Source organism: Haemaphysalis longicornis, unplaced genomic scaffold (genome assembly GCF_048455015.1).
Source record: "Haemaphysalis longicornis isolate Haplotype H1 unplaced genomic scaffold, Haemaphysalis longicornis Haplotype H1 scaffold_1, whole genome shotgun sequence".
NCBI classification, from domain to species: Eukaryota; Metazoa; Arthropoda; class Arachnida; order Ixodida; family Ixodidae; genus Haemaphysalis; species Haemaphysalis longicornis.
In genome coordinates, this window is record NW_027526203.1 from 273,783,113 (window position 1) to 273,796,848 (window position 13,736).

The window sequence follows — 13,736 nt, forward strand, 5'->3', positions numbered from 1 at the left end:
GCAGTTCTTTACGAATTGCATGTGGACATTTTGGCTGTTAGGAACTCCACCGAACAGTATTCATGTAAAGCACATGTGGATGGTCTTCTACACAATGGTGTCACTGGCAGATCCACAATTTCTAGCTTTTTTTTAATAGAAGACAACAGTCAAGCTTAATGGCACGCTATGAAGAAAGTAGTCGCATAGTATTTCCAAAGACAAAATCGCAGTCAAGGCAACTCACTAGATTGAGCTTGCCAGTTTTCACAAGCTCTTCGCCATTGGCGGTGGTCTCTCGGATGTGTACCGTGACTGAGAAGACCGTGTGGCTCCGCGACGATGCAGCGTTGCGCAGTGTGGCCGATGTCTGGCGCTTGGCGGCCCCTTTCTCAAGGATGAAGAACACTTCCTCACGATTGTGCACAGTGATCTCTTCTAGACCCTGGACGATCACAGAGCCCTGAAAGCACAAAGGAATGCATGCAGCCTCTCAGTTAACATTAGTCAACTAGGACTAACAGCACCGCAATGAGTTTTTACCAGGGGAAAAAGAGTTTGACAAGGGCACAAAACAGAGCTCTTGGATGGAACTTTAACTTTATTCTGTCCCCCTCCCCATGCCCAGTAGTGTCTTTGTAATGCCCTGCATGAAATGCCTTCGGGCCCTTAAAGGGGCCTTACAGAACTTACCACCGACTACTCAATGTATTTTGCAATAAAGTTTGTTGTCCCAGCAATCTCTTCCCGCAAGAATTATAAAAATGAGTCAATCACCGAAACTACGCGCAATGAGAAATCATGCATAATCATCCCCTCTCGACTGCAGACTACCTATGCAACGAAAGCTGCGGCTCTCTCCCAGATAGGGGGCGGCTCATAGCGTTCCCTTCGGCTGCCTTTGCTATACCACAGGTCGGGGAGTTTTCTTTTTGTCCGCAACTTGGAGGGATCTATTTCCAGTCTGGTGCAACAGAAAAGCAGGCATGGCTGCCTGCTCACCAGCGCGCACTCAGACTGGGAGGGGATTTTTTAGGTAATACACGTCAGTTATCGAGTGGTCTGGTTGAAAGGGAAGTATTCAATGAGTTCACTACTCAAACTCCGCACGCACTCAACACAAAAGGAACCCCAAAATTGTTAATACAGGTTCAGGCATAGAAGAGGTTGGTGCACAGTTGCCAACGGTGGCGGATCATCTCGGGAAACGCGAGAAGTTGGGCGAGCAGCAGCCAGTGGGACAGCCACCACTGTAGCCGTAATTACAGCGGTGCCAGTGGTGCATAATGAGGGAAATGGACCTTTTTCCAGTAGCGCTCTGCACATGTGCTACTCTCGCTCCCAGCTACCGATCCGCCATTCTTGGGAGGCAAAATGTAAACAAAATGATGCCATATTGGATTATCCAGTTGCGAACGCCGAGCCCGCTAAGTGCTGCTTCGTTTTCTGAGCCCTGAAAGCGGCCGACATTGAAAAATTTCTCTACCGCCAAAACCATGCGTGGCACCTGTGACGGCTTCCTCAACTGCGCAGGGCAGGCGGGAAAAAAGGGGGGCGTTTTCTTCCGTAATCCCCGAAGTGTGGTTCGGGCGGCTGCCGCAAGAGGGCTACGTTACTGGAAAAAGGTCCATTGAAGAGTGCGGTTGGTTTTCCCCGAGTCTTTCACAGCGATTTGTGGGCTTACCGCTTCACGCGCATGTGTAATATTTGGCTCAGGTGATCCTGGCAGTGTAATCTGAATATTGCGCAGGTTTATTTGCACTGCTCAAAGTGTGTTGGAGGGTCCCTTTAAGGAACAAATAAATGAAAAATTCCAGATACAGTTGATGGGCATACCAGAATGTTTCGGTTATTGTTTATCTCCTATGATGACATTACAGTGGCATCGCACTCCACAAGCTTAGTGCATTGCTTGCGACAAAAATTTATCAATACAGGAGACCCGTGATAATTCAAACAAATTCCAATATTTTGGTTGGCCCGCTATGTTTTCAAGGTATTTTGAAGCCACTTAATTCATGCTGCTCCGTCCACTCTCCAACTCGATAGATCACTCGCCCCCACGGTTACGGCAGACCCACATCACCGACTGGCCAGCATTCAGGGAGACCTGTCAGGGGCAGGAGCCACCCGACGATGATATGTCGGTCCAGAGTTGGCTTAGTAGCCTTATAGATATTAAGATAACTCATGACCTCCCTTTGGACCCAGTTATTCCTTCAGAAACAGTCGACACGCGTTTGCAACATCTATGGGAGGCTTACACAAGCCTCCAAACGCGATGGCGGCGACAAAAACACAATTGCCGTCTACGACTAAAACTAGCCCGCCTCGATAAAACGATTGAGACCTACACAGCCGAATTAGCTCGAGCTCAGTGGGGGCAATTTTGAGACAGCATGAGAGGTAACCTCGGCATGCGTCGTACATGGGCTATTTTAAGGAACATGCTCGACCCAACCCACTCTAAAACGACTAGCCGAAATCGTCTAACTACAATCATACACAAATTTGACGGAACTAACGAGCAACTTCTATCAAGACTCCGGGACCTATACCTAGCACAGGGTACTCAGGAGCCCCTCCCTGTTTACGGGGGCTCTGAAAACTCAGACATGGATCGCGCAATCACGGTTTCGGAGGTTCGCGCCGCATTAATAAAAATTCGCCCGGGTTCGGCACCAGAGGAAGACGGCGTTACCAACAAGCTCCTTCGCAACCTGGATGATCAATCCATCGAGATCTTAACACGCTATTACAACCATCACTGGGAAGCCAGTACCATCCCCCCCGAATGGAAGCATGCAAAGGTCTCGCTCATTCCTAAACCCGGCAAGCCTCTCGACCTCGCGCATCTCCGGCCCATCTCCCTCACCTCTTGTGTAGGAAAAGTCCTTGAACATGTCATTCACACACGCTTGGTTCAGCATCTCACCCACACAGGACAATTCCCCCACACCATGTTCGGCTTTCAGGCCGGACTCTCCACTCAGGACGTTCACCTCCAACTAAAGCACGACATTATAACTCCCCAGTCTCGTGTAGACTCTGCAGCGATACTCGCCCTCGATTTGCGAAAGGCTTTCGACCGAGTCTCCCACAAAGCCATTCTGCAAAACCTGACAGCCCTAGCCCCGGGGGCTCGTGCTTACAACTACATTCGCGATTTCCTTACCGATCGCACTGCAGTCCTTCAGATCAACGACCTGCGCTCTGACATAATACACCTACCCTCAATAGGTATCCCGCAGGGCGCTGTCCTGTCACCACTGTTATTCAATATAGCGATGATTAATCTCCCCCAGCAGTTGAATAACATACCATCCCTTCATCACAGTCTTTATGCCGACGACATCACCTTGTGGACGACCGGGGGCAGTGATGGGCACATTGAGGATACCCTTCAACAGGGAGCAGATGTCGTCGCTGCCTACGCTCGTGGCGTTGGACTTGAATGCTCACCGGAGAAAATGGAGCTACTAATCCTTCCTGCTAAACGTACCAGCAGAGACACTTCTCCTCCGGACATTACAATCCGAGTTCACGAACAGCCCGTTCCCCAGGTGCAATGCCTGAAAATCTTAGGCCTATACATACAGAGCAACCGTGCTAACACCACGTTCATAGCACACCTCACTTCTCAGGTGAATCAAACTATCAATCTCATACGTCGTATAGCTACCCGAAATCAGGGGCTCAAAGAGGCAGAGCGCCTTCGGCTGATACAGGCTTTCATTATTAGTCGCATCACTTACCCTCTTCCCTACTTGCTACCTTCGCCCACCGAATTAGCTAAAATTAATTGTCTAATTAGGAAAGTTTATAAAACAGCGCTGCAGGTACCTCAGAGCACATCCACTGCCCGCCTTGAATCACTTGGGGTCTTTAACACCGCCGAAGAGTTGATTGAGGCGCATCTCTTGAGTCAGCTCACTTGTCTCACAGCCACGCTCTCAGGCAGAATGCTTCTCCGACGGCTGCGCCTTGACAGCCCATTCCTTATCGACGCGCCCATTCCCCTTCCCAGCCACATTCATGAGCTAATAACGGTGAGACCCATATTGCGCAATATGCACCCGACGTTTCATCGAGCGCGCAGGGAGCACAGGGCGAGGACGTTAACCAAGCGGTACCCAATCACCCCCTCCACCGTCTATGTCGACGCTGCGAGATACAGGAGCCGTGAAGCTTATGCGGTAGCGGTCATTAATGGCCCTGACGCCCCTCCGCTTGCTTCCCTTACTCTGTACACTAACTCCCCGGCGACCGCGGAAGAGGCGGCAGTAGCCCTAGCCTTTACCCTCAGGCCGCCCCCCTCCATCGTAATCTCCGATTCCAAAACGGCCATTCAAAATTTCGCCAAAGGAATGATCTCGCCTTTGGACCTCAAAATCCTTCTTCAAAATTCTCCCACCACCCCCGTCGAGCTGGTATGGACTCCGGCCCATGCGGGTGTGGGGGGAACAAGGCAGCACACAGGGCCGCTTGAGAGCTCACCGTCCGAGCTGGTCCTGGCCTTGAGCCCTTCCACGGAGCCCTATCAGCCCGCGACAGACTTGTTACCTTCAACGACATAACCTCGCACTACCGCCTCTCCCGCCGCCAACTACCCCCAGCCGCTCCGACCTTCTCCAACGAAGAGGAACGCCTATGGCGACTCACCCAGACACACGTACTCCCCTGCCGATATCGACTTCACCTAATCTACCCTTCTTTGTACCCCACCCCTTTGCGCCCCGACTGCGGGTCCCTCGATACCCAAGACCACTGCATGTGGCAGTGCCTCCAAAACCCATTCCCCCCTTTCACAGATGGAGAGCACTGGGCGAAGGCGTTGTGCAGCTCGGACCGTGAGGTCCAGGCTAAGGTCATTCAGCGAGCTGCAATGGTCACCGGCCGGTTACCACCGCCGGTCACCCGCCACCCAGACTAGCCCCATGGGGCTCAAATAAAGTCTCTCTCTCTCTCTCTCTCTCTCTCAGTTGCGTAAATCCAGTTAATTCGTACTTTTTGCTCGCCCTTGCCGGAAAATATCTGCTCCATTTGCCACTTCTAGCTGCACATTTGCATCCTTATATACGAACGAAAATGTCACAAAGAATTAACTCTCGCTATGAAATTGCTGCCCTTGCTGGCAGCAAAAACTTCAATTCTCATGCAAAGTCAAAGCAGTCATCCATTCGCGATTTTTTTGTTTCAAAGCGTGAAGAGTTTTGTGCGTGAATGTTATTAAAACACAAGTTGGTACGTATGTTGCCCTGAGCCATATTTATAAGAACTGATAATTCAAACAAAATCCTAGGGTCCCGTTCAAGTTTGGATCATGATCTGTTGTGTTCCTACATTACAATTGCTTGCGACCTGGAACTCCCCTCCACCTTACAATAATGAAAAGGGGGTGGGGGCTTGGTGGCTCGGCAAGGGCGCTGCTGTACCTATGCTTCTGACCTCAATTTTGACAAGCTATACTGCACAATCAACAGTGTGTTTAGGCAAGGTAGAGTCAGCTTTAGCACCACAGTTGTGCATAGCTGCCTGCGAATGAAAAGAATCGCCGCGACACTTGCCTTCTTGGTCGAGTCCCCGTAGATTTTGAGCCGCGAGGTGTCCCCGTGCGCACTGAGCAGGTCGAAGAGTTCCTCGTTGTACAGCTCCAGAAAGGAGACCCGGATCGTGAACTCGAGGTCCTGCGACTGGAGCTCTCAGCTGCTGCAGTGTGCGCGGAATTATCCCGGCGGACGGGTCCTCCGCCCAGCTGAGGTTGGCGTTTGACCGCTCCCCTTCCATGGTGAAGGTCTTGCCCGTACCCTTCTGACCATAGCTGGAGAGAAAAAAAAAAGTACTCGGTCTTTCGGGAAAAGTGCGACGCATGCACGGGGGCGTGTACCATCTTGTTACCGCGAACAAGGCACTCACGCGAATACAGTGCAGTTATAGCCCATCATGACCTCTGCTATTGTGGATCCCATGACAGCCTGGTACACGTCCACCTGGGAACACGAAGTCGCACACAAGAAAAGGATGACGGGACAGCAAGGCCAGTTACGGCCGCGGGCTTACCTGCTTCGCTTCGGGTCCGAACACCTGGTCAAATATAAACGACTTGCGTATGGCGCGTTCTTGCGGGAGTCGGTCGTTGACAAGGATTTCCTTCCTGTCTGGAACGACCTCGACCGCTGTCATGAAGCCCATCTTCTTCTCCTGCGCGTTCGGAGGCCTGCAGAAATTGAGGAACACGCTGCCGCAACTTCTCAAGTTCTCCACTGTGAAGCCCCAAGAGAGCGCACTGTGGCCATGCGCTAAAGAAAAAAGTCGTAAAATTCGACTGTGATCCTGCGTAGGCTCGATAACGCTTCAGGTGTACTCACCGGCACCGCACAAACACTTGGATGTGTTGGTTTGTCGACTTTTTCGAGGCCATAACGCCCGGGAAACAGAGGACAAACCACTCTTGAAAATGGCCCGAAGCAATAAAGGTCCACGCTTGCTTCTGCCAGAGCTACGCGTGCTTCGAGCTGACTGAAGCTGCTTCGAATTCTGCGCCCCTGCCCGGTCCGGTGCATCTCTTGCTTTACTTTTGCACGTGACGGCCCGCCTACGCCCCCCGCTCCTTCAGCACAGAACAGGGAGGGCCGATGATGATGATGATGATTAGTGGCTTTCCCTTTGAATCGGGTCGTCGGTTGTCAGCAACCGACTTGCCTGTTTTATTACGTTTACATGCCCTACTCCCAGGTTAACCTATAGATTTGCTTCCTCCCTCCAATTTCTCCCTCTTTTCTGTTTTAAACTCATCGCCCCCACCCCCCTTTTTTCTCCCCTCGCTGTTCTAAATTTTCGTCCGCATGGTTACTCCACCTGCGTACCCATCCCTTCCCTGCTTTTCCTCCACCACCACTCCAGTCGCCTCTTCGTCACCTCGATGGCCTTGAAGTTGAGGTTCCTCCTCGCCCCAAATCCCAAAGCCTCCGCCAGCGTCGTTTCCCCCTCACCCCACGGTGGCCGTATCTCTGTGCAGCTCCTGACAATATGTTCTATTGGCGGTGAGCGCGACCACGGGCGGCGCTGCGGAGCGCGCCTCCGTGACGTCGGCTTAGGGATTCTCGCATTTGTCGTCTGCTTCACTCGGGCTCGCTCTCTATGCTGTTTCTTTGCGCGCGGTTGAGATTTTGTGCTTGTCCGCAGCAGATCTCGCGAATGCGCAACTTTTTTTTCGTAACAAAAGATTTAAAATAGCGTAAACTAGCTCAAGGCGTGATTTTAAGTATAGTTTTTGATACCGCTCCGGAAAAAAACATTGCCGGCGTCGCCCATGCATTGCTGCGAAGCTGGTCCTGTGCGGAGCGCGAAGAGTCGGAGCTAGGCGTCAGCCTCTGTGTTCGGCAGTCTTTCGAACAAAGGTAACAGCCGCAGGCTGACAACCGACAACAGCGAAAATGGAAGACCAAAACAAATTCCAGGCCTTCGGGGCTGTCGGCTTTGGCAGAAGGCATTACGATTCCAGCTAATCGTATGTAAGGTAAAACAGATTTGGCAATCTTGCCTAACACTCGAAACTATTGTATCAAGTCACTTTACGTTGTCACGGCATGAAAGTGTGCCGACATGCACTATGGGGCACAAATAATGTAGGTTGATTTCCAAATAACCTGCTGTGTGTATAGGCGCGTGCTGGTTTTATAACAGGCTTCTAACCAGTATGCAGGCTTATTGAGCAAAACGAGTAACCTGTAAGGCAAACGTACAGTAAGGCTATGTTTGTTCAGATTTGGAGGGATATTTCGGTACATTTACCACAGCCATATCATCCCAATATTCAGATAGGCGTTATAGTAAAACTGCACTCAAGAGGGGGAGGACCAGGAGGAGGAGAAAACTTTAATTGTAAAATCGAGCTGGTCAGTGGGCAGGGTCCTCAGTCCAAGACGAGAGAGTAAGATTCATTCTTCAATTCACCGAACGTCATCCCGAGTAGGCCAGGATTTGTTCTTTGTGACTAAATGGGTTGGAAAACAATAAAGAGCTGTCTGGACATATTCATTGGTTTCGAATTGTGTTATACTGAAAATTGGCATGTATACTATTTATTGCGTTAGTTAGCAAGTATATCAAGTTTCCAACACCGTAATCATGTCATAACTTTTCGGGTTGAGATCGAGTTCGTTACGATATCGATGGTTCGATAGAAATTAGGTGCACAAAAGCCGCCTTCGAGTACTGTGGACAACGTTATCTGCGCCGTAGCACAGATCTTATTGCATTGAATATCACACGAATTTTGTGAGCCTCGCAAACATTCCCAAACCTCCTAGGACGTTTAGGACGGTGCAGAAAAATGAATGCGTTGGGCACAGAAAAAAAAAACAAAAAAAAAACGTTAATCTAACAACAACGAAAGAAAAACACCCGTTTTATTTCCTGCTGTGCGACCCGCTGCTTGATGCGTAGCATTAGACTGTTGAATCTTCATAAGAGCATCTCAGAAATAGTTAAGGGAAGCATACGCATTTTGAATACTTATCGAGGAGCTCTAAGCGCTGAAACTCGCAAACACGCTAGATAGGACGAGGGCGAGTTACACACGATTGTCTGAGCGATGCTCTCTGAAAGTCGTTCTCTCTCTCCTCGTGTGTTGTAAAATTGTGCGGGACAAAGCTTGAAATTATTCAGAGCCGTCAGAATTTGATTGAAAACACGCTTTTTAAAGCACCAAAGCATCAAAGCGGGCGATTTCTAGCAAAGGCACTGCTGCCAGTCAGAACCGGACGACCGCGGCGCGGGTGTAGCAGCGGGGCGAGTGTAGCAGACGACAGCGGAGCGGGTCCCTAAGCTGACGTCAGATCCAGGGGGCGCCACTCAAACATCTCACCGCCAATAGTTTCCCGATCACTGCCGCAGCATGCACACGTTTCATCCTGCTGCCTGTAGCTACCCGTGTATGCCCGGGTTCTCAGGCACCCTGCCCGTGCCTCGAAGAGCAACGCACTGCCTCTCGTATTGCCATAGAATCCCTCCTTCTTAATTTCCAGTTTCTCTGTCCTATTAGTCTCAAGGGTTTTTTCGCTTCCATTCTCTCTGCCCACTTCGTCGTCTGTGCTGCCTTTACCTGCTTTTTAACTGTTGTGTAAACCCCGCTTTCCCCTACCGACTTTCCGTACCGCTTGGTCAGCTGTCTGGTCCTCCGCCTCCACCGCGTGTCCACGCTCCTCAAATACAGGTACTTAAACACCCTCGCGGCCCATTTTTCGTCCTCCATGTCACGAAGTCGTTCCTCAAACTTTATCTTGCTCTGCGCCTCCCTCGCCTCGAAAGACGACCAGCCCATATCCCCTTGTACCGCTTCATTTGTAGTTTTACTGTGGGCCCCTAGGGCCAATCTGCCTACCGCCCTCTGATTTACTTCCAGGCCCGCTTGGGTCTCTGACTTCATGCACAGAACCGAATTAGCGAAAGTTAATCCTGGTACCATGACCCCTTTTCAGACTCCCCTTACCACCTCGTATTTGCTGTATCCCCAGAGGGCTCTATGCTTCATTATAGCCGCGTTCCGTCTTCCTTTCGTCTTAAGGTGAGCCTCATGCGCCTGCGTGTAATCTTCGCTGTTGTTCAGCCATACTCCTAAATATTTATACTCTTTCACCAATGGTATTTCTACTTGCTGCACTGATACTGTTTTGTGCTCCTCGCCGTCATTAAAGACCATGATCCCCGATTTTTCTCTGCTAAAGGATAGCCCTAGGTGCGTTACTTCACCGCATATATCCATCAAGCCTTGCATACTTATCCGGTTGTCCGCCATCAACAATATGTCGTCTGCATACATTAGTCCCGGAACCCGTTGTTCCACCACCTGCCCGTTTTTCATGTAGGATAAGTCGAACCCCATCGTGCTGACTTCTAGCTTCCTTTCTAACCCCGTCATGTAGATCATGAACAGCAGCGGAGAGAGAGGACATCCTTGTTTCAGACCCTTGTAGGTGTATACAGGCCTATTGTATGTTACCCCCTCCCACACTATTTGCACTTGGTTCTCCCGGTATAGCTCCCTGAGTAAGCTAATGAATTCTGCCCCAACTCCCTCGTCCTCCAGGATACTCCAAAGCCGCTCCCTGTCTACATTATCATAAGCCGCTTTAATGTCCAGAAAGGCTAACCACAAAGGTCGGTTTTGCATTTTCGCCACCTCTATGCATTGGCTTACCACGAATAAGTTGTCGTCTAGTCTTCTGTCCTTTCGAAACCCATTTTGAAGCTCCCCTAATATCCTATTTTCTTCCACCCACTGCTCTAGTTCGAACTTCACTGCCTGCATTGCTAACCTGTACAGCACTGACGTGACGGTTACTGGCCTATACGAGCTTGGGTTTGTCCTGACTCCTTTGCCCTTGTACACTAAGTTCATCCGGCTCATTTGCCACGCGGCCGATATTGCCTTTTCTTCTATCCTTGTTCTGATGGCTTGCAGTAGCTTTCCCTTGCTCTTTGGTCCTAACTGGTTAATCAACTCCATCGGTATCCCATCCGTGCCTGCCGCGGTATTCTTGGGGACCTTTTCCTCTGCTCTTTTCCATTTCAGCTTGTCCCCATCTATCTCCAGACATTTCGGTCTACCCGCCGCGACATCTCTGTGTCGCTGCGGGGCCCCTTCATCCACCTTACCGAACTTCTCCGTGATGATTTTGTGCAGGTATGCTAATGCTTCCTCTCCCTTGAGCATCTGTCCCTGCTCGTTTTCTATAGTACCGCCTTCTGTGGGACTCGTACGTTTCCCTAATGCCTGCACATGGTTCCAAAACCTTTTCGGCGCGTCTCTACCCCTTCCTCGTATTTGCGCTACCCATCTCTCGCTGTCCCCCTTTATTTTCGCCTGCACTAATTGATGCACTTCCTGTTTCATTTGCTTATACTGCTCCCATTTTAGGTCCACCTCCTCCTGATGTCTCCCCATCCTCTTGGCCTGTCTGTGCTCTCTAGACGCCTGTTTACGCCTCTCTATCGCCGCCTTTATTTCTTTGTTCCACCAGCTTTTGGGTGTTTTTTTTTTCCTCTCCATCGATTGGCCCCCTCTGCCTTGACTATTTTTTCCTGCATAGTCTTGATGAGCCTGTCATATTCCCACTCTTCTCCAGGATTTCTTTCTATGTCAGCCTCAATGTTTTTGGCTATATCCGCAATTTGTTTGCTGTTTAACTTTGTGCGCTGCTCCGGTCGACCCGTTTTTTCGCCCCCCCAGTTTCCCAAAACTCAGGTTTATACGCTTGTGGTCACTGCCCAGACTGTGGCCCCCTTCCTCATCTATGGTCATGCCATCCAACCATTCATAAAGTCCCTCTGAAATAAGGCAGTAGTCAATACTCGACTGTCTCCTACCACACTCCCACGTTATTTGACCCTCGCATTTTTGTTCCCTATTTACTATGATCAGCTTCTGGTACTCACACATATCTAGCATTAGATTTCCGTTGAAGTCGGTGTACCCGTCTAGATCTTCAATGTGGGCGTTCATGTCCCCTACCAATAGTACCTCCCCGGAACGTTTCAAATCTTCGATGTCCTTTTTTTGACACGCCACCAGTTTTTCGTTTTGTTCTTTGCTATCCTTACCCGTCCACAGGTAAGACACCCCTAAAGCCATCTCTCTACCCTCCACTATCCCTTTCATCCACACATGTTCTTTACAGTCTTCTTTCACTCTCTTCCAATTAGTCCCCTGCCGTACCAGCATACCTACTCCTCCGCCTTTTCTCAATCCAGCCGTCCTGTTACAACCTTCCCATACATACTTCCGATTACCGGAGGTTCCTCCAAGTCCCGTAGGTGCGTCTCGGTCACAGCGTATACCTGGATATCTTCCTCTTCTAGCTGCTTAGTAATCTCCATCCACTTCTCTCTTTTCCTGCCACCCTGCATGTTTATGTACGCGATATTCAGTTTTCCCCCTCTCTTCTTTACACGCCGTCGTCGTCCCTTTCGTTTGCCTGCACCGATCTGCACCGACCCCGCTATCTCCCTTTGCTCCTTGCATTTGTCTACGCCATCTTCGCAAAGGCCTGTGGGCCCCCTAAAAAAGCCACAGTTCGCGCCGCGTGTCGTCTTCTGATGGCTGCTCCCACCTGCCCGTTGAAATGCACTCCGTCACGCTGGAACGCCCTTTTCCGGCCCATCCATCGGACATCCCTGTTGATGCCTACGACAGCGAAACTCAGCTCCTTGCCCAGTGTTGTGCCAGAGCGCCTGGCCCAAAGGCGTTGCACGAGGCGACGCGCCGACAGCGAGGCTGAGTCACGCCTCTCCCTTTGTCGCTGCGGCGCGGCCGACTCCTGCATCTCGAAACGCTGCGGCGCGGCTGAATCCCTCAGGGGAGAACGACCCAAACAAGGGCATGTCGCTACGCCCGGAGGCGAGGTCACGGAGACGGCGGCGGCATCGCTCTCCCTTTCCCCATTGGCGGCGCAGCTGACTCACCGCTTCGCTACAATTCGTCGGAATTCAAACTTCAGGCAGCGAGAGCCCTGATTGGAGCATTTCGAACTTCTTGGGGCCACAACGAACTTCCCGGGCTATAAAAGAAGCGCGGAGGCTCTCATCGTCGGCTTTCCTCGGCGGCTTCTCTCCGGCACCAGTCTCTTCGGAAGCACCGAGTGAAAGGGTGCTGTCGCCTTTGTGCGAATGATGTAACTTTGCTTACCCTGTACATACTGTATATAAATGTTACTTTAAGTTTTCGACGGCTCGAGAACTTCTTCGCTCTGCTCTGCGCCGCGTCGATAGCGGACGGAGCGAGGCAACGTCGCTACACCGGTGACTGCGCTCGGATGGCCAGTCGCAACAGCGGTGACAGCGGTGGGATGGCTGATTCCCAACTTCGGTGACGAGCAGGAAGGCGAGTCACAACCTTGGCGACCGCCCTGGGATAGTCATTCCCAACAGTGGTACCAGCGGGGGATAGCAACTTCCCAACATTGGTGGCAGCGGTGGGATCGACCGGCAACGGCTACTACCTGATGTGGTAAGCGCTCGACGTTTTCTCTCAGTTCACCAGACTTCTCTAGCACAGGTTATGGTAGTTTAGAGAAGGGCTGGGTGAAGCACTGTGTATAGCTTTGAGTGTTTCATGCCTAGAGAGTGTGTTGAAACCAGAGCTAGTGCCGAGAGGTAAACAAAGGAGCGTAGAGAATTACTTGCGCGTGCCTTACTAGTAGCTCGATAGTATAGGAGCGGCAAGGGAATTCTAACGCGGGTAAGCAGCAAGAGGCCAGTGCAAACGATGGAGGACCTTAAAGTGAAGGAACTCATCGAAATTTGCGAGGAGCTGGGCCTTGACTTAGGCCGTGCGAAACGGAAGCATGCGATCCTTGAGATCATGCGGAAGGAGAACGTAACGGCTGAGGAAGTCAATGAGGCCAGGGATGATATCAAAGAGCGCCGTGAGCGCGAGGAGGCTAGAGAGCGCCGGGAGCGCGAGGAAGCCAAACAGCGCCGGGAGCGCGAGGAAGCCGAAGAGAAAGAGCGCCGCGAGCGCGAGGAGGCCGAAGAAAAAGAGCGCCGTGAGCGCGAAGAAGCCGAATGGCAGGAACGGGAAGCCAAAAGGCAGAAATGGGCAGCCAGAAGGCAGAAACGGGAAGCCGAAAGGCAGCTCGAGCTGATGAGGCTAGAGTCGGAGCTCCGGCAGGGTTCGCCGGCGCCTAGCGTGACTTGTCCAACGTTTCAGGCGAGCGGTCTGAGAAGTCAGGACCAACGGCCGCCGTTCGTTGTTG

The 13,736-nt window shown here is 51.2% G+C and overlaps 1 protein-coding gene across 1 annotated transcript in view; it reads right to left on the reverse strand.

Moving 5' to 3' along the window:
• The window catches only part of LOC144146015 (kinesin-like protein KIF11), a 37,124-nt gene extending 30,535 nt beyond the window's left edge, over positions 1-6,589 (reverse strand). Inside the window, 6 exon segments of the mRNA XM_077677933.1 lie at positions 227-442; positions 5,547-5,682; positions 5,684-5,800; positions 5,896-5,969; positions 6,040-6,196; positions 6,348-6,589. Of these exon segments, the coding sequence (XP_077534059.1) occupies positions 227-442; positions 5,547-5,682; positions 5,684-5,800; positions 5,896-5,969; positions 6,040-6,196; positions 6,348-6,400 (753 nt within the window). The 5' untranslated portion in view covers positions 6,401-6,589.
• Positions 6,590-13,736: the final 7,147 nt, after the last annotated feature.